At 37.4% G+C, this 21,474-nt stretch overlaps 1 protein-coding gene across 4 annotated transcripts; it reads right to left on the reverse strand.

Moving 5' to 3' along the window:
* Window positions 1-30: 30 nt before the first annotated feature.
* Window positions 31-20,189, reverse strand: LOC113659168 (cohesin subunit SA-3). Of its 4 annotated transcripts, none has more exons than XM_027171789.2 (32): window positions 20,036-20,189; window positions 18,796-18,896; window positions 18,572-18,674; window positions 17,980-18,156; window positions 17,133-17,229; window positions 16,887-16,963; window positions 16,568-16,772; window positions 15,898-16,049; window positions 14,174-14,371; window positions 13,980-14,078; window positions 13,800-13,879; window positions 13,374-13,481; window positions 13,182-13,281; window positions 12,679-12,793; window positions 12,507-12,610; window positions 12,332-12,418; window positions 11,991-12,083; window positions 10,576-10,776; window positions 9,620-9,687; window positions 9,338-9,425; window positions 9,003-9,086; window positions 8,695-8,787; window positions 7,300-7,462; window positions 6,286-6,422; window positions 5,530-5,631; window positions 2,949-3,079; window positions 2,654-2,770; window positions 2,383-2,537; window positions 2,163-2,304; window positions 1,691-1,771; window positions 433-529; window positions 31-248 (listed from the first exon to the last, which is right to left on the reverse strand). In XM_027171789.2, the coding sequence occupies exons 2-32, from the start codon at window positions 18,822-18,824 to the stop codon at window positions 201-203; spliced, it is 3,531 nt and encodes a 1,176-aa protein (XP_027027590.1). In that variant the 5' UTR covers window positions 18,825-18,896; window positions 20,036-20,189; the 3' UTR covers window positions 31-200. The 4 variants fall into 4 exon arrangements, with proteins under 4 accessions (XP_027027590.1, XP_027027588.1, XP_027027589.1 ...); XM_027171787.2 differs by having other exon boundaries at window positions 2,163-2,307; XM_027171788.2 differs by having other exon boundaries at window positions 2,163-2,307; window positions 18,796-18,893; window positions 20,036-20,098.
* Window positions 20,190-21,474: the final 1,285 nt, after the last annotated feature.

Genomic DNA, 21,474 nt, shown 5'->3' on the forward strand with positions numbered 1-21,474 from the left:
CTGGACTTCAGGATCCAAGCCACTGCTTAGTCTTGTTGTTTCAAGTCTTTATTTTAGTCACAAGCAATTTATTAACCAGATGAAAAGTTTTTACAGTGTACAATGAACAAACTTTTATATCTGTACACTTCCATAAACGATAACTCTCGAACCAAACTCATGAACAAACACGTGTGGCCTCAACAGCATTTGAGGCTTTTTCACTCAAACAGGTCTTCTAGGAAACTGGTGGAGTGGCGTGTTGATGGCTGTAGGACACAGGGGGTAAAAGAGAGAGGGGGACAAGGGGGGAGCATGAGAGAGAGAGCAAGAAATCTATTGTAATTTAGTTTCTGATACTGCTTGAACTGTGTCAGGAGGGATATGCCAGGGAATTGAAACTGTTGTTACTACACAGTATGAATCCATGTACTGTCTTTGTTTCCATCTTACCAGAGACACGGCACCAAGCCCGTCTGAGTCTTCATCATCGTAGTCCTCTATGTCAGGTTCATCCTCCTCCTCAAAGTTCTCCTCAATCAGAGACAGCCTGAATGAAGAAACACACATTTTATACAAATAAAATTATCATATATCAGACTGACAGTCAGATATTAGATAAACCACTTTCCAGAGCTCTATTAGAATTATGTCTGCATATGTATTAATATTAAGTTGCAGACAATAATGAATAATAAATCCAATCCTCACTCAAGTTCTACTCTTAGCATTTGCTTCTATACTTCTCTATGGGACTCACTCACTGATCGCAGCAAGTAGATCTCTAAAAGCATGGCAAGCTCATCTTATGCCAGTCATATACTGTACCAAATAGTCAAATATTCTGTTTGTGAGCTCAAGGCTTAGTTATATAGAGTTTATAAAACTTCAGCGATGATCAGCTTGCCTTAGTGCAAATATTTACAATTGATATTTCCTGAAACAAAGTCCTAGGAATAACCACACAAGCCCACAGTTTCCTAAAGTGTTCTTACCCTATTGAGGTGAAACTCATGAAACAAACAGCTGATCAGTCACCCTTTCTCTTCAGCGGTGAAGATAAGGGTATATAGCATGAATAATTTAATTGGGTGGCATGTACAACATCAAAGATAAATGCGGGTTTAGATATCTAAAATCTGAGCACTTTCCTGAAGGTACAATGTAAAAGTTACTGTCAAAGCATTTGTCACCAACACTCTTTAATAAAGCGAGTGAATTCCAGCTGAAAACCCTGAGATCTACCAGATTCAAAGATTGAAATAAAGGGCAAGATAATGCATCCAGCATTAAAATGGTTATGCCTATGCTCTTAAAATGGCTGGCAAGCAAACTTTAGAAGTAGACTAGGCCTTACCCTTGTCTAGCAATTCTTATAGGTCGAATGACATCACAGGGACACACAAACAGAAAGTAACTGAAACTTTACACACTGCATCTGTATTAGTCATTCTAATGTTGTGACATGTGATGTGTGTCACATGATGTGTGACAATGGGCATATGCAAGGCTCGAAACATCCCCTTTGAGACTGGTTCAGATATGGGACATTTTTGGAACAATGTTGATGATCTGACTGTGATCCAGTTTACCACATGTGCTTCATTAATAATGTAATCAAAATCCAAACTAGACAAGTAAAAAGTTTGGGAACAGAAAGACAGCAGTTACATATAAAGAGATTGTTAATGCAGAGTGTACACATGCTCACATATTGAGCTGAGACTGTACATCACTGTGTTCAGAACTCTGATGCTCCCTCTGGCTAGGCATCACCTTCCTCTGTATACTTCTACACACACACACACACACACACACACACACACACACACACACACACACACACACACACACACACACACACCATGTTAAAGAATTTTAGAATAAATCTCTGATTTCTCTGTTATCAGTTGCTGTAATGAAATATATATATATATATATATATATATTTCATCAATCAAAATCCAAACTAGACATCACTGTGTTATATGTATTTATATATATATATATATATATATATATATATATATATATATATATATATATATATATATATATATATATATATATATAAATACATGGCTTCCAAACATCAATGGTTTACAAAGACAGACCAAAATACTGACTAAACCAAGAGATGAGTGGAAATAGACCGTGTAGATAGAAACAAAAATCGATTTTACCCCTCTACAAAATCATCCTCTGATGGTTGGTCTGTGCTGAATTCTGTAGACGGTGTCCGAGACCGTTGGTGTGCATGTGCAACTCGGCTCTGTATAACTGTGGAGGTGAGCGCAGGAGTGTCCAAACTGCTACTCAATGACCCTACTAACACACACAACCAATTTTAAAAGGTGCAAGCAAAATGAAAACACATTACACTCTCTCTCTTTGTATACTGACTCTCAGAGGTCCTGCGTCTCTTGGCTGGTGTGTGAGGTGGAGAGACAGCAGGAGCCTCTCTGGATCCAGAACGAAGTGAGCGCTCATACATGCTCACACACACAGCGTTTACACTCACGCCGGCTTTCTCACACGAACTGTGCACATAATTCAATCTGCAGCAAGAGATAGTAAAGACAGATGGGGTATATTTAATTGAAGAGGAGAATAATTAAATAAAACAATCATGTTTCACAATGTAATACTGTGTGAGTGTATGCATGATACTCACAGCTGTGCCCGGTCTTGCTTTAGGAGTTTGTGGCTGAATTCACTGAGAATCTCCAGAAACCTTAGATTAGGATGATCACTTGCATCAGCTTCTCTCAGTGCAAAACGGATACCATCCCTACACACACACACACAAAATACATTAATACAAACTCTTCAGTAAAATGTAAATGCAATTCTGGAACATTTTTCCACTGTTACAGGTTAGTTCTTGTAAACACTTGATTAGATATAGATTGTATTATACTGCATATTTGGCATGAGTAATAGATATTTGTCTGTGTGTGTGTGCTGACTGGTGCAGGGCGATGAGTGGTTGACGGATGTGCTGTAGAGTAACGCCAAAGCTCATAGCCAGTTTCTTAGCCAAATCTCTGATGTCCCTCATGTCTTCATCATGGCCCTCATCACCTAATGAGAAATACAGCTACACACATATGGAATAAAAACACTGTCAATAATAATCGTACATAATTCAAAGCATTTGTGTGTAAATTTTAATTTTGTGGAGTTGGATCCCAAAATCTACGGCCACGACAGTTTACAGATACGAGATTTTGCGTGTTTGTTCAAATACAACTCCAAAATGTACGACTATGACAGTTTACACACACAATGCTTGTTTTCACAACACCTCTTTTTCACACACGAAAACGGTCTGCGAAACAGCTGTCAAAAATACGTCATCACGTTCACAGGCATTACTATCCAAGGGAAGATGAATCGATTCCACGAAGTGCGCATGTGCCCCGCCCTCTTTTAAACCACTGGCGCCGAAATGGCGGATCAGCAGCCAAGCGCTCACTCATGCTCTCAGAGTAAGGTTACATTAGGTGCTTAAAGAATACAGCTGTTTAGGAGATCATCACTGCAGTCTGTAGCGTGATGAGATAGGCCTACATAAAAGACACACACACCTCACACCTAGCCATTTCCTGCTGCACTGACTGCCCATTTGACTTGGACCTTCTTTCTTGTGCTGACTGTCCACTGATATTGGACTGGTTCCCCATTTTCTGTTGTCCAACACTTAATATGTTGGTCAACATCGACACCAGATTCTGGGCTGAGTGCAAGATGTCACCTAATGGAACCTGATAAACAATAAAATATGACTAACACTTAAGCAGTGAACACATATTGCATGACCTGTGTATTCCAGTGCATGTACACAGCTGTTAGTAAGTTAACACTTAAAATTGATAATTCTTTTATGTAGGCCTCTCTCATCACGCTGCAGACTGCAGTGATGACCTCCTAAACAGCTGTATTCTTTAAGCACCTAATGTAACCTTACTCTGAGAGCTAATCTTACTTTTTGCCATTTAATAATACCATAACTTTTGGCTTACTATGTAGTCATATAATATATAATATAAAACTCTTCTAGTTTTAAATTCTCACTAAGGGCTAAAACCCCTAAAGATGAAACCCTAGAACCGCCCCTGCTCTTATGCCCAACGAAAATCACTGAAATTTTACTTTTTACTTCCACTTCAAATACTTAAGTACATTAAATATCAGAAAATGACTTTTGACACTTAAGTACAGTAAATATCAGATACTTTAAGACTTTTACTTGAGTAGTATTCTAAAAGGTGACTTTCACTTCTACCAAGGTCTTTTTCTAGTATGATACTTTTTTTTACTACTTTATACAACACTGATGATGAGTGAGCGCTTGGCTGCTGATCTGCCATTTCGGCGCCAGTGGTTTAAAAGAGGGCGGGGCACATGCGCACTTCGTGGAATCGATTCATCTTCCCTCGGATAGTAATGCCTGTGAACTTGATGACGTATTCTGTTTCGCAGACCGTTTTCGTGTGTGAAAAAGAGGTGTTGTGAAAACAAGTGTGTGTGTGTAAACTGTCATAGTCGTACATTTTGGAGTTGTATTTGAACAAACACAAAAAATCTCGTATCTGTAAACTGTCGTTGCCGTAAATTTTGGGATCCAACTCCGCAAAATTAAAATTTACATACAAATGCTTTGAATTACGTACGATTATTATCGACAGTGTTTTTATTCCATACACATGCACACACAAATATTTGGACAGTGTTCACAAATAATGCATTACAGATAAGAGATACAAATGAGGAGAACAGTGTAAATTTGAATCACCAAGAACAGATAACTAATAGGTTTATTAACATACTAACTAGAAACTAGCCTCAGATCCTTGTTCTTGGATACTATACTGTATACTTTCTGGCAGCTCATAACTAGTCTGATCATTCACCTCTAATCTCTCTCCTCAACAAAGGGTTTCAGCCTGTAGTTTCATTCCTAATTTTGTACCATTCTGTGTAAACTCTAGAAACTGTGAAAATCACAGATAAGCAGTTTCTGAATGACTCAAACCAGCCCATCGGCCTATCTTGGTACCAACAACCCTGCCACGACTAAAGTCACAGAGATGACACTTTTTTCTATATTCTGATATTTAATGTGAACATAAATCATCAAAGATCTTGATCTGTATCTGCATGATTGTATGCATTGTCCAGCTACCACCTGATTGGCAGCGAGTCTATACAAGTACTTAACACAACCATTAAGTTTTCCCATTTAATCCTTTTTCAGGACAATATATGATTTGATTTCCTGTCGGTTAATCGCACTGTTTTAAAAGACATATGACACGAACACATCCGATTATACTCTGATATACTCATTTCATTTCAGCCATCAATGTTAAACTTGAAGTCTTGTGTAAACAGTCAAATGTTAGTAAAGTTGCTCAGCATTATCGCATCCACGACTTCACTACATTCACCCTGAGTTACATTTAATATTCCATTTTTATGATGCCCTCATGTATCCATAAATACATGGATGTATAAACCAGGCCTGAGCCTGCTGAACATACACACCTGCTGCAGGCTGAGGCAGATCGTCCTTGCACTCTCCACTGGGCTCATAACCTTAGTCTTACTCAGAGTCTCCTTAATTATATCACCAAAATCTCTGTAGAACTACACACACACACACACACACACACACACACACACACACACACACACACACACACACTATGGATTGGCTTATCCTTTACAGATGAATGATACAAGATGGAATGTGATAAGACAGACAATATAGCAGAAATGTTTTGTTTTAAAAACATAAGAGGCAGTGGCTCGGCATCATTCAGTTATAAATATTACCTTTTAGCATTTATTGTATGTTAATGTATATTATTGTGTTACCAATTTTGTTATTTACACTTTAAAATGAAGTCTGCTCCACGATCTGGCTGAAGATTTTTTTTAAGTACAGTACTGCAACAATATTAATATTAAGCACTCTTGCTCATGCTGTTAATAATGAGACACAGTTTGAAACTTCACTAAGTACTGACACGGTTAATTACATTTTCATTTACAGCATTTGGCAGACAGCCTTAACCAGTGCGACGTACAAAGGTGCTAGGCATTAGCTATTCCTGCCACTTATTATGTATGATTAATATTTGCCTGTCCACACTCCTATCAGTTCGCCTCACTTTCACTAAAAATAAATGATCTAGCCACATTATTACAACATATCATGGTTTATTCAGAGCAAACCATGTTGCAGTAGTTAGAAAAAATATCAAAGAATTTTAAAAAAGTGTCTTATTTCACACATACCTTGCTATAGTGTTTGAAGACATCAGCTGCTGCTCTGAGCTCCAACACTCCGAAAATGATAAGTTTGCAGTAACCTGCCAGCTGATTCCTTCTGAGCTGGAGAGTCATGATTTTCAGCTCTGCTTCCTCCTCCACACCTACATAACACAACCAGTTAACCATCTGAGGTGGCAGTATTTAAAAACTTGAATTATTATTTACCTTTGTTTGAATAAAGTAAACAAGAATTCTGTGAGAAAATAACACTGGCAATATTTTCTATGCAGAAAGCTACACCATCATAGTATGCAACCTAGTTACGAATCAGGACTTGGGATACATAGACACTGATACTGATCTGATACAATGCTCAACTACTGCTACTAATAAAAATGTCTAAACACCAACATCTGTGGCCAGGTGATGTGTATGACTTGTGTAGGTTGCTAAAAGACAGAAATCTAGAACTATAACATTAAGTATATTTTCCAAATGCAACCCTTCTCAACCCAATGTAACAAAGGTAAATAGCTTATGCACTTCATTTAGAATACAGTGACTAAGTGAATTTTCAGAGTAACTATTTAAACTGGAGAAACACGAACTGAGCTAAATAAAAGGCTACATGTTGTCCCTGATTAATTAATACTAAGTAGGATAATCATTTCTGCATTATTACCTGCATTTATTTTATTAAGACATCCATAAAAAGGTCAGGATCAACACTTTACTCTCATGTGGGAAGTTAGATATGAAGAGAAATAACGCACTTCCAAAATTGTTCATGGTCATCACATTAGTAGGTTAGGGAAATTAATGTGATATGTTGCATGCAAATTTGGAGTAACTTCATTTTTATGGGAAGTCTGAAATATGTTGATAACTTTAACGCGATGTGAGTTATCTACTATACTTCGAAATCCTCATAATAAACCTAAGAGCCATTATTTTTTCATGCTGTGTCTGCCCACTAAAACATAGGATACCAAACAATAACAGCTTAATGATCAACATTTAGCAACTCCATTTGTGTACCTGTGTCATCATCCTCAGGGTCAGTGAATATGTAATCAATAAGGAAGGAGGCCATCTCAGCTCTGAGTGTGTCATCAGGAGAAACACACATACTCAGAGCAGCAGCATCTCTGCCTTTGCCTTGTCCAAACACCACCAAAATATCACACACACATTCAAATGCCTAAGAGAAACAAATAGATAGATGAACAGGGAAAATAACGGGAAGGGAGAGAAGGATGTGGAGAGGAGGAGGTGGTCAGAAAACTGGCTCAGTATGGAACTTTGAATGATTTACACACATTGTATTAACATCAGGAACTTGCAATGATTTACACACATTGTATTATGAACAGCACCGAAGCACTGAATAATTTACAAGGGTGTCATTTTCCTTATAGTGTCCTTAGGGTTGCCAGATATCAACTAAGTTTCGATTACAAAATAAAACAGGCACAAAAACTGACAAAACTAACCTAAAATAAATCTGCCATTGGAAAAGGGAGTCCTATTTTCAACTCTATTTCCCTTTTTCCACCGAGGCAGTTCGAGTGCTGGTTCGGAGCCAGAGCCTAATTTAGAACCAGTTCTTTCTGTTTCGACCGCCAACGCACCGGCTCCGAACCAGGAAACGTGGTTCTTAAGTAGCACCAAAACGTTGCTGGTCTAGACTTAAGAACCGCTTGCGTCAGGAGCTGGGGGCGGGGCTACTGTTAGCACATTTGATAATGTACCTTAAGTATACTAATGTTTAATACATTTTTACTTTACCGCGATATGATACATTATCAGCACACATGATAGTAGGTAGCTACATGCTAAGGCTAAATATTTTTCTGTGTTAACGATAAAATAACGTTATGTACTTTATCGATTACAACCTCTGTTTATACAGATTACATGGAGCTGCACATACATGTTTTTGGATGCTGATGTAGGTTCGCAAAGCCATGAGCATTAACAGTAAAGCAACATCCGCCATTGTTGTTCTGTTTGCCGCTGCTGCGCTAACGTTGCTGGGACACGTGACACGTATACAGTGACGTCACACTCGGCGCTGTGATGGCTCTCTAGCCGGTGGAAAGGCAAACCGGTTCTTAAAAGGTTCGCCAGTGGAACCAACACTAGGTTCGCCAGCACTTTGAACCAGCACTAGCGCTAGCTCTGAACCAGCACCCGGTTCTTTCCGGTGGAAAAGAGGCATATGTGCATCTTACTAATGCCATGTATCGGCATAGTGAATTATAATAAACAGTGAAATTAGTATAAGCATGTTTTTTTTAAACCCCTATAGACTCTCCTAATTCAACATATTTTATTTACTATTTATTTAGATATTCTTTTCCTACTTTTGATCCCAATAGGGATAAATTAATGTGCAAAATTTGTGTGTGTGTGTGTGTGTGTGTGAAGGACCTGGTTCCTGATCAAACTGTTGCTCAGAGAAAGACAGCTTTGGCACACCTCACAAAACGAATGAAGCTGCTTCAACAAGTTTTTCACCTCTGTCTGTGAAAGACAGAGAGAGAAAATCAACAAACACAAATGCATTCATTTTATCAGCATGTGATAAAAAAAAAAAGTGACTTTCGATTGACTTTAAAATTTAAAAAAAATCTTTGCCACTTTATTAGGAACACCATACTAACACTAGGCATAACCACCTCTCCTGATTTGTTCTCTCCTTTATCAGTGTGAGGGCCAAACATTTAAAGGTAATGTACCTTATCAGGTTGCGGAGTCTGTGAGATCTTAACTCTCACCCACAGCAAGTGGAAAACGGCACACTTCAGTGCACAAATCATCAACTACAATTAACAAAAGCAATAAAAACATTAATCAGTACATGACTCAACTACCCAATACATATAATACTCTATTATCTAATGCACAAAACTTACATGTTGTACTACGTCATCATCTGCATAACTTACATAAACAATACAACACAATCAACATTTCCATTACACAGGAAATCTTTCAGGTCAGACTCTAGTGTATTTAAATAAAGCACTATCCATTCACATACTCAGACACAAAACTGAACTCTGCATGTTACCTCTGTTTCCACTTCTCTAGACTCCACTCCAATCTTCAACAGCAGGAAACAAGGCTCAAACAGCTTTAGCAGAGTCAGATCCCTTGCACTGACAGACAAACACACACAAATACCAATGTGCACTAATATAATAACTAGTAGTTATATGGTGTTAGTAGTACTAATAATAAATATGCAAGTTTATAGTTATTTTTTCCAATTACTGTTTTGCTGAAATTATTTGATCCAGTATAACTTTTTTTACGCAACATTGTACATAAAAGATCCTCAACACAAACACACCTGCTGAAAATAGCCAATCTCTTCAGGGAAAATACAGTACTGTACACATCATCCTCATCAGCAGTGCCCTGAATCACACAAACGGTTAGATGATGTTAGAATTAAATAAAGATTTATTAGTGCTGGCAACTTGCTTTAGTACAGAATGTGAACTTGCTGTCATATAGAAGGTATGACGGGTAGGAAAAATTGCTATTAAGCATTAGAAATTATTTAAAAATGAATAATTATTCCATCAAATGAGGGTACAGAGCCAATGGACAATTTAATCTGAATTAAATTATATACAGTATGAATTATACAGTAGTAAATAGGAGATAGTGCTTGATTGATACATGATCAATTATAGATGAATTAATGCCTTAAAAATAACTCATATACAAGACAACAGGCAGCATGAAGCTGAAGGGCAGACAAACACAGGGTTATTTAGACAAGTCATTAGATGGTATTTATTAGGGTATGGCTGATAAACTGAGATATGGGTTGATTAACAACTAGACAATTGTACTACATGGATGCACATAATGTTCTGAATATGGAAATATTGAACAATCAAAAAAAAAATCTGTAAACAAACTCTTAACCGTATGTTGTGTACTTTTATATTCTTTACATGAATTTTTGTAAATTCTTCAGTAATTCACATTTGTTAGAAACACCTCCACCCTCTGGGAAGCCTTTCCACTAGGATTTTGGAATGTGGCTTGGGGACTTGCCCATACAGCCACAAGAGCATTTGTAAGGTCAGGCACTCATATCGGGTGAAGAGGCCTGTCACATAGACTGAATTCCAGTTCATACCAAAGGTGGGGTTGAGGTCATGGCTCTGTGCAGGCCTAAGCAGAGCCTGTGTATATGAAGTGTCAATTATACTTGGTCTTATGTGATGAGGTGTGTATTTCACATTTCAGGAAGCAAAGTGCAGTACTTCAGCAAAAGATGTGTGTTATTACCTGCAGTACATCAGCGAGGTGTGTGTTAAATCTCTCCAGTATCGAGTCAAGTAGCTGACTGACGACTCTTTCGGCACGCACAGAGAAAGTGTACTGATCACAGCACAACACACACAACACACGCACACATGCCTCCAGCACACGCTCCTCATGATGCTTCTCAACAATCTCACACACTTGAGATAACAACAGCTCCAAATACTGAGACACCCAAGGAAGAGAGGGGAACAAAAGAGACCATGACATACAACAAACAGACACACATTTTTGTTTGACCATGTTTGCACTGACAGATATGACAACAAAAGGTTTTAGTGATATTCATTGACAAAGTGGCTCGTGGAGACGGAAGTGGGTTGGATGAAAACTTCACTGATTTGGAAACTATCAATAAGAGTGCAAGATGGTGGTATGTTTCTTTTTAATGATTGTAAAACATGTTCTTAGTTCTGTAAACTAAACACTTTTGCCAATTTTCCACAAAGGCAGTTTGAGTGCTAGTTCGGAGCCAGAGCCTAATTTGAAACCAGTTCTTTCTTTTTCGACCACCAACGCACCGGCTCTGAACCAGGAAACGTGGTTCTTAAGTAGCATCAAAACGTTGCTGGTCTAGACTTAAGAACCGCTTGTGTCTGGGGCTGGGGGTGGGGCTACTGTTAGCGCATTTGATAACGTACCTTAAGTATACTAATGTTTTTATACATTTTTACAGTATGATTGATTATAAGCACACATGATAAGTAGCTAGCTACATGCTAAGGCTAACATTTTTTCTGTGTTAATGATAAAATAATGTTATGTACTTTCTCGATTGCAACCTCTGTATATACAAATTACATGGAGCTGCACGTACACGTTGGATTCGCCTTGTTTCGATGCCAATGTAGGTTTGCAAAGCCATGAGCATTAATAGTAAAGCAACATCTGCCATTGTTGATGATGTGTTTGCCGCTGCTACACTAACGTTGCTGGGAAAGATGGGAGGTATACAGTAACTCGGCTCTGTGATGGCTCTCTAGCCCATGGAAAAACAAACCGGTTCTTAGAAGGTTCACCAGTGGAACCCACTTTGAACAAGCATCAGCACTAGCTCTGAACCAGCACCCGGTTCTTTCAGGTAGAAAAGGGGCATTTTAGGAAAGCAGTGTTTTAGCCTCGAACAAACACTATATGCGCCAAAGAGACTCATTTTATACCACGTCCCTCCAAGTCTTTTACTTCTACTGGGAAGATATTTGATTTGATGTGACCTTATGTAGTTATTCTGTACTGATATCATCATAAAATCATAGAAAAATGTTTACTAGTGACCAATGATTTTCTCAAGCTTTACCAAATAATTTAATTTTTGTAAACAAATACGTAAATTATGTATGTTTGTAATATTAGCTGTTGTGATTTTTGTGAATTCTCACCTTCTCCAGGCGGCCTGTGCTGCTGTAAACGTCAAGATCAAAATGCAGAGGAGCTTTGAGCAAACACACCACTTTATCCACATCAGCTGAGAACTAAGCGTAACAGGGAGAGATTTCAGTGTCTCTTCATTCAGAAAGGCATACTAACAAATCATTCATTCATGTTCAGTAACTGCTCCATCCAAGCTATCATAATTATTTTACTCTCACTCCTGCCAATTTGCTTTTATACTTTTCTGTTACTATTTTTTTAACGATTTTTAGAGCAGTTGTATAAGAAATTTTAGGAATTTTAGTGAAACTGAGTTCAAGTATAAACTTACATAGTGTATACTGTTTACCTTAGTGAGTAACTGAGGCAGCAGTGGGATGAAGTGATTGGTGATGCGTTTCCTCTCCTGAGTTTGTTGCTTTCTGGCTTTCAAATTCTAACTCACACATATGCACATTGATTCATCAGTCAGTGTGTCAGCCAGTATCATGTTACCTCCCTCCCTCTCTCCTCCCTACTTCTACCTTTTTCCCGAGAGCCCGAGCTATAGGTGGAGTTCCCTCTGCTGCTTGTCTGACTGCACACATCATAAGCTCAATCAAAGCAGCCTCTTCGTCATCATTCAGCCCTGACACACACACACAATTAGTATTCGTAGCTGAAACATATGTAACATTCACATTTGTGAAGACATACCTTGCTCCTCTCCATTCTCCTGGAGCAGTAGTGATGTCATTGTCTCCCAGTCTCTAAGTTCCAACACTGCCACACCCCAGAGACTGTCCACCAGGTAGGCAGCATGTTCATGATACTGGCACACAGAGATGCACATTTACAACACTAACAGTATTTAACATGGCACATTGGATGCACTGGCACATTTAAGCACTTTACTGAGAAAAAATATAGACACTCATCAGAGTCAAATACCAACTTGTGACAAGACAATACCAAAGCCAAATATTATGCATCATAATGACTTTAAAACAGATGGTCAGGTCCTGATGTGTCCAAAAGAACAAAAGTTAGCACAGATGCTAGTTTTGATTTAAAAAAAGTAAGTGAAACAAGTAATCCAGGTACTTGAATGGTTTGGTTACATGGGCCCTAACAATGTTGGTAAAATTTGCTAGTCTTAAATTAGAAATTCTTAAAAATACAAGACTAGTGAAATGTGCAATGTGACCAAATATTGATACCTTGCTTTGAATAAAGAAGCATGTGAGCAGGTTGAGGAAAGTGACATTTGGGCTCTCTTTCCCCCCTTCTTCTAGTAGATGATTAACATCATTGCGTAGCCTACACACACACACACACACACACACACACACACACCAGATTGTACATGTAGTGTATAGCTATGATGATGATGATGATTGTGATAAACTCACTCATGGTACAAAAACACTCCAGCTGCAGAAGCAAGTCCTCTGTGTGCAGCAAACACTAGTGGATACACACGCATACACTCCTCCTCAGTCAGACCATCTTCAGTCATCCTGCACATACACAAACAAAATCCATGTAAAATACCAATATGGTTCCTTCTCTTTTCCCCCAAAGTTCTTTGGTTTCAAAAATGGAAGGCTGTTGCTCAGGAGCAAAATGAGTCTGTGTCCCAATAGATGTATGCCTACAAAATAAACAAATCAGAGATGTTTGACAGTATCACAAAAGATGTCAGTTTAATAGTAATTGCCAAGTGAAATTATTATTGTTGTAGAAATTTATTAATTCAATTAAAGACTTGTATCTGAATTATGACATGGATAAATAGTTTATGCACGCAGGATAAATGCGGATAAACACACACTTACTGCTTTATGATACACAGCAGTCTAACTGCCTCCACAGCAACATCAGGGTCTTTATCCAGTACCATGTTCAATATCCTCTCCTTAAAATACACATAAAGCAAAGCTTAACACAAACACAGCAAAAAAAACACAAACAAGCAAATAAAACCCATCAAAACACACACCCATAACCACGAATACCTTAAAGCGGCTGGTAAAGAGCTCCAGACGGCCAATGAAACTCTTCTCCTTATACAATTTCTGAAGGGATAACACACACTGCAAGCGAACACTAGGTTGCTGTGGAGAGACACACACACACACCCTGGTAACAGCACTTGGAACTTATTTGGACAATGTTCTGATGTAGTTCTCCATATTCTGTGTGTACGTACCTTGTCATGCAGCATCCAGCCTAAGTATTTGAGGTGCCCGTCATTAAGGAAGGAGGTGGGGTTTTCTCTAAGCCACACCCCCATCTCCTCCATACAGACTGCTCTGATCTCTGGAACTTTGTCTCTATACCGATGAACAAACACTCCTTTAAAGATCCCATTCATCAGAGAGCGCAGCTCCTCCTGCTGCTCCAACAGCTAAACACACACACATATACATACACATCAAAACTACTGATTGCTCAGTATACAGACAATAAAGGAAAGCAGAGATTTACTAAACTGTTAAAAGATTATATTTATAGAAGGGATGTAAAACATTTTCCAGAGTTCATATAGGCACCTCCATTTACTGTAATAAAAATCAAGGATTTTTAAGCACTTTTTCTAGCACCCATTGTTAATTTTCAAAACCAACAGGCAACATGAAATGTATTCAACAATCCATGAAAACCTTCCATAGGAACTATCAATTTATACAGAATGTTAAAACATTGTAATATGATAAAACATTCAAGAAAATAAATGCAAATGTGTGTTTCAAGCCATCACAAGGTGAGAGTGACACTTGCCCACAAAGACAGGTAGAGTTTAAATGTTGTATTAAGAAGCAGAATCTCCACATCTAATAAGCCATTGATAAAATATCAAACAAAAATAACCTTTCCTATCCAGTCATAAACCTCCAAGACAACTTATTATCATGGGCACCTGATATATAGTGCAGGGAATGTCATAAATATTAAATAATTGCAAATATTATTTTTTTCCAGAGTTAAACAGGCATACAAATACTATTTATACTAATTATAAGCAATTTTAACAAAACAAGGACTTTTTCCAGACATTAAATTTCTAGTTACTAATTTCAAGCACTTTCAGCACCTTGTACAAACCCTGATCTTCCAATTATCTGTCCATTGTTTTCTGATTGTATAATGACATTTAATCCAGTTGTCACACATTTACAGAATTTAGCAGACACTCTTATCCAGAGTGACTTACATTGTCTTATTTCAGTTTATACACCTGAGCAATTGAGGGGATTCGAAACCTGGGATTCGAACCAATGACCTTCTGATCAGTAGTCGAACACCTTAACCACTGAGCTACCACATCCCACAATTTAACAGATAAAAATTTATGTTAAAGTTCACTTACATGAAAAAGGTAGGCTGTATGAGCAAATTTAATTTATTAATAACATGTTAAAATTCCTTTTTGTTATAGGTCAAATAAATTACCCAGGCACACAAATGACTCATAACCGACGAGTGCCATGTCACACAATTTCATCACCTACATTGCTTTCACAGAGCATACACAAAAAATATCCATCTGACAAAAAAAAAAAAAACTAGATGCAAAAATGAGATTCTTGGCTCTTCTGAATACAAATAAGAAATAATTTTCAAAAAACGGATGCTTCTTGTACACTGCCCATCAACTGATACTGTATAATAATAATATTATGTGACATACTGTAAGGTGGAGTCAACAAGCAGCTCTTATCATAAACCACATAGCTTTGTAGTTGGTAAAAACACATTACATAAAATATAATAGCTTGATGGGCCAAAATATAACACCATGACATGTTACCATAGTTACCAGACGCAGATAATGCTGCTTGCTTCATTTCTAATAAATAGTACATTTTCTCAGATTTATACAGCGCGATCTGAGACAGACCTCTGTGTGTTTGTGTGTGTTTAGTGACAAACTTCATTGTAGGAGTTATGGAGCTCTTCCATTCGCTCAGTTGCTCGAAGTGCAGCACTCTTGCTTTTCTCCAGCTGATAGCGTCTTTGTGTAGTATCGGCCTGAGCGCACACCACTGCAGACACCGCCACTATAGCAGACATCAGATGCATGGCTAACCACACACACACACATTATAGAGTTAGCACCTCCTTAACTGTCTATAGCTAATTTGTTTAAGTCAAGCATAATAAAGTAAGAAATGTTATGTTCTCAATAAACAGCTGTCTAAGTTTATGCTCATGCTTAGAGTTACAGGCTCAATGTGTTGCCTCTCCCAAATTTGCCCAGCTTTCTAACTACTAATTATACTTTGAGTTAGATCAGTGAAACCAGATTACACCCTGGATGGAATGTAATTTTATTAAAGTGCACTGTGTACACATACGTTTACACAATCGGGCCAAGTATAAGCAGAACTTCCGACAGTTTTCTATACATAAACTAAACTGATAATACAATTAACTGCAACACAACAGTTCACTACAGAGCCTGATTAGAGATAATTGATGTCACCCATCCTTATTACATTTTATTGTTTCCAGTGGAATGTAAGGGGTTTGTTTCTTGAATTTGACTAAGAAGGGTTGAAAAAAAGGTTAAAATGTGATGAATATTCATGGAAACCCTCACCAATGAGCGTGCTTGTATGTCTGAAGGCTCGGACCTGGGAATCAGCGAGCCCCGTAAGGAATGCAATTAGTGCTGAGAAAACAATCTCATCATAGAGCAGACTGTTTCTGCAGCGCTGCACCAGCTGATACACAAACTCCCTCAGTCCATCGTGAAAACGGCGACCCTGAGAACCCCCTGCTGACAGCGGGTAACTTACCGAGTCCTACAGCACAGAGTACATACAGGAAACAGTTAAAGACCTTAAGTACTGATTAAAATCTGTGGAGTCTTCATTTCATTTATATATACACCAGGCCCTGATCCCTACTCTAATCACCTCATTAAACTCTTTGGTCAGGTGACCGATGATGTCAGCATTCTGCATTCTGTCAAACATCTCTCTTGTTACAATGCCTAAGGAACAAGTGTCACATTTACAAGTTTTATAGTTTTCACAGAATCATTTTTCACTTCAGCATACATTTAATGAAGGAAAATATAATGCTAATAATAAATGTAATGCTGATGTGTTGTACTGCCTGTTCTCTGTATGCCAGTTCAATCAGATAAGAGTACAACTTACCTTTACAACCACAGCACTCAACAACAAAATTCATGAGCTCAAGAAGACCCTCTGACTGATCTTGTTTATAGTCAGCCAACCAATCATCAACCACCGTCTGCAGCAACCAATTAGAAAGTTTGCATAAGCCAAACCAAACCAGGTAAGGAAAATGTATATTTTAATGTGTGCACTGATTGCACATAAGACTATAGAGAATAGAATAGTTCTTGGCATCAAAAATACACATTACTCATCCACTGTAAATTCTATAGTTAACTATGATTTTTAGTTCATTAATTGAAATATAATCCATAAATATATCTGATTCATTAATCATTAAATAAGTACATAATTAACCTGCGTTAAACTATTTTTCGATTAATTAAATCAGTGCTTAGGGTTTTAAGCCAAACTAGAAAATAGGTTAAATGATTTTCTCTAATGTGTAATATTTAAAAAGGTTAAATAGATCTACAATGAAGGCAACACACACAATTTTAATGGTAATTTTATAAATGGTCACTTAAAATGCTCTGTGCTTTGCTCTCCTGGAAGAGTCAAACATTTTCAGGATTTAACAAAAGACGTTAGACTATTTGTGAAAGAATTTAATTGAAGTTATACTGTATTTCTTATGCTTCTCACTGTTCTCAAGCTACTTAAACTTGACAGCTTAATCCATATAAAACATGTTTGATGTAAATTATTGAAATATATGTTTTTATTTCATTTTTATGACTCCTTTTATTTGACTAATGAGCTCCCAGAACTGAACAAGTGAGAGTTTTATATATACCAAATTTCTTGACATCTGTTAGACATGAGAACATGAGGCTGTTATATATCACTTTCCCCTTTCTCTCACCACCAGTGCAGAGCGTCCTGAGATCACAGCCTCAAACATGTTCCCGCTCTTCCTCCTGTCTGTTCCAGCCATGTCTGGCTGTGGGGTGAGTGTGTGTTTTGGTGTGTGAGAAGATGTGTGTGTGAGTAAAGAACTGGAGGTGCTGCTGTCTGTTCTGCGTCTACGCCCTTTAGAAAGCTGAGGAAGAGACAACCAGACTAATTAGTCACACAAGGCCATCATTATGAAGACATGGTGTATGTCCAGTGGATAATGCAGCACAGCACCACTAAGCAAAATACAAATAATCCTCCATGTTTATCTCCAATTCCACCTCCAAGGAAGCCATGCCACACCCCAGTACAAATGCTGAAATGAACCCTTCCTGTCCAGATACCATGAGTGCTGAGCTGGAACAAATTAGTGAAGCTAAAATAGTGCAGAGCTGTTTGCATGGACATCCTGATTTATATCTGCTTCTCAATCAGCACAAAAAGCTTCAGTATTAGAACGAGCGATATGCTGATGGGAATACCACCCACAACAACAGGATACTGATAGCCTGGTTTTCCCATTTGTTGCCATAGTGTATTGAAAAAGCACTTGTACTCACTGTTGCTCCCAGAGCTGGTCCCCGTTTTCTCTTTGCATTTTTCATGTTCGGTTCAAATTCTTCATCTGATCCTAAATCATCATCAGGCTCCACAGGGCTCAAACTATACATACACATACATGCACACTAATCAGCTGCATAATAATATATTAACTTGTATTAGTCAAATAAAATGTGTATGGCACTGTTATACAAGCAAAATCTGAATAATATACATAACTTACCTTTCCAGGTCAGACTCTGCAAGCACCATGTTGTTTGGATTTTTCTTGTCCCACAAGACAATGACTGTGATTCATCAAATGAAGATAGATTGCACTAACTTCTTTAAATGACAAAAAATATTATATATTACTATTTTTACTTAACATAGCTGTTTCTCACATTCCAACCTACAAGGAAGGAATCCAGGCCAATTCCATTTAAGACAAAACACCACAGGTAAAAATTACAATTATGACAACTACGGATTCATGATATACATTGTTGTTTTATGATATACACTAAAAGGCCACATTATTAATTAGAGCATCTCTAGAAATGCTTATCCAGGCAATTATCCAATCAGCCAATCAGGTTACAGTATGCAAAAAAAAAAAGCATGCAAATACATGTCAAGTGCTTCAAAACAGCAGCACAATGAATGTTTCTTCACACCATTCTGTTTAAATACTAGAGACTGTTGTGTGTGAAAATCCCTTGAGATCTGCAGTTTCTCCAAACACTAAATTAAACCCTGGTTATTTATTATTAAACTGGCCAGTGTACATGTCAATTTTCTTTGTAAGTCATATACTGTAACTCCGAAGCACTTTAAATCACATTGTATTATTAAAAAAACTTTTTTTTCTATTATAAGAACCAAAATCAAGATGCATTCACAAAACTTTATTTATTCCTATTTCCCTCCTTCATGATTTTGTTGCTTCAACAATAATGATATACTCCCAAATGCTTTTTGCAAGTATTTCTCCAGCACATATTATATCCTGACATGGCTTGAGGTTGATATTGTTTTGTTTTGTTAAATACCCTAGTCACCTGTAGTGTGAATATTAATATAGTAAAATAGACAATTCCTCACAAAAGGTTCTCTCAAGCTGGCCAAAGTGAGCACGTGCCAATCAGAACCAATAACGGTTGCTCAGTTAGCTACCAAGCTACCTGTGAAGAAATTAACTAACGCTCTCAATTAGCAAACGTCTAAAATGTGTTTCTACATTTTAAAACCATTTTTAATAAAAACTAATAAAAATAAACGCGAATAAACATCCCCATCGCACAAGGTCAAGAAATATGACAGCTACATGTCCAACTCCAGCTAGCTAACTGGCTATGTTCACTGTAAAACTATCTAACTTTGTATTGCTAGAACTTTCTTATCCTTAGCTGATTTTGCTAACAGCGTATTGTTGTGATTTATTTATTTTTTATCTTACAGAAACATCATTTTGAGACGTTTACCTTGTTCCTTGCTGTACAATATTGCTCGGTCCAATCAAACGCTCAGTCTAGTCTATCAGCGTTGAAACTTTTTTTCACTCACAAAAAAAAAATCGCCTCAGAAATCGCGCGTTCTGATTGGATAAAAAATCAATAAATACGATTGGCCTGAAACAGTATTAGGTAAGACGTGATTGGTTGTTTCATAAAGTTCACCCCAGCAACCGCTATCAGCTGTTTATTTGGCGCCAAAATGTTTTTTCTAAATGGCAGATGAATCACAGTCTATACAGAGCTTTGTGCTTAGTGATCTATATGTATATATATTTTATTTTATGTAAAAAAAAAACCTGTAGTTCATTGACTATATGTAACAACATATCATTAGGTTACTGTTAATGAGTTTCATATGTTATTGTGTCTAGTAACAGCTCATTCACCTGTGAGGAAGAGATGCCTCACCTTTATAGGTGATATATACTTAACATTTATTGAGATTTTTCTCTACACTTTTTAACAACCACAGTATTTTGCAGTACGTTCAGAACAGTGCGGTTAAGCTTTCTGTTCCTGGTGTTTATTACTGCTACAACTTAAGTGATAACAGGAATTAACTTGTCTCGAGGATGTTCCTTAAACGTTAAGTTCTAACAATATACAGTTAAAATGTGTGACACCACATTCAATAAATTAAACGTTATAAATGTCAGTAAATCAATATAGTGTGCAAGAACTCCATGTTCCAACCTATGAGGAAGGAATCCAGGACATTTAATTTAAGATAAAACACTACAGGAAGAAATGACAACTATGGTTATGTCATTTTTTTAAATTAAAGGATAAATTACAACTATAACATGTCCTCTATAATAAACCACCACTTTATTGAAAATTCCCAATTTTGAAGAAGACTTTAAGCCCAGTCCACTCAGTCCAACCACATTAAATCATATATCCCTGACAGGCTTGTTTCATGATATACACTAAATGTACAATCATGCCAATCATGATGCCATGCGCAAAAAAAGCATGCAAATACATGTCAAGTGCTTCAGGTAAACTGGACAGTTTCTCTCAGCAACGAGGCATTTGTAAATCCTCATGAAATATTCGCTCATGCTGGCAAAAGTGAGCACATGCTAATCAGAAGTGATAGCGGTAAATCACTGTAGTGGTCAAGAATTCCATTTTGTTTTATGTTAATCTTCACACCATCCCAACATGAGGATTTATCATATCATGTAATCACATGTTACATTTCTGGCAAAGCAGCAGAACAGTTTTAGAGGACAATATTTACTGCCTTTGTGAATCTAAACTGTGACTGCATCTCAAATAGGCTACACTGAGAACACTTAACTGTCCACTGTATTCACACTGTAAAATATGAACAAATGTAAATGTAGACTAATAAATACTTTTTGGTTCCCTGAACAAAATGAATTGACACTACAAGCATT

The sequence above is a fragment of the Tachysurus fulvidraco genome, chromosome 15, assembly GCF_022655615.1.
Source record: "Tachysurus fulvidraco isolate hzauxx_2018 chromosome 15, HZAU_PFXX_2.0, whole genome shotgun sequence".
Taxonomy (NCBI): Eukaryota; Metazoa; Chordata; class Actinopteri; order Siluriformes; family Bagridae; genus Tachysurus; species Tachysurus fulvidraco.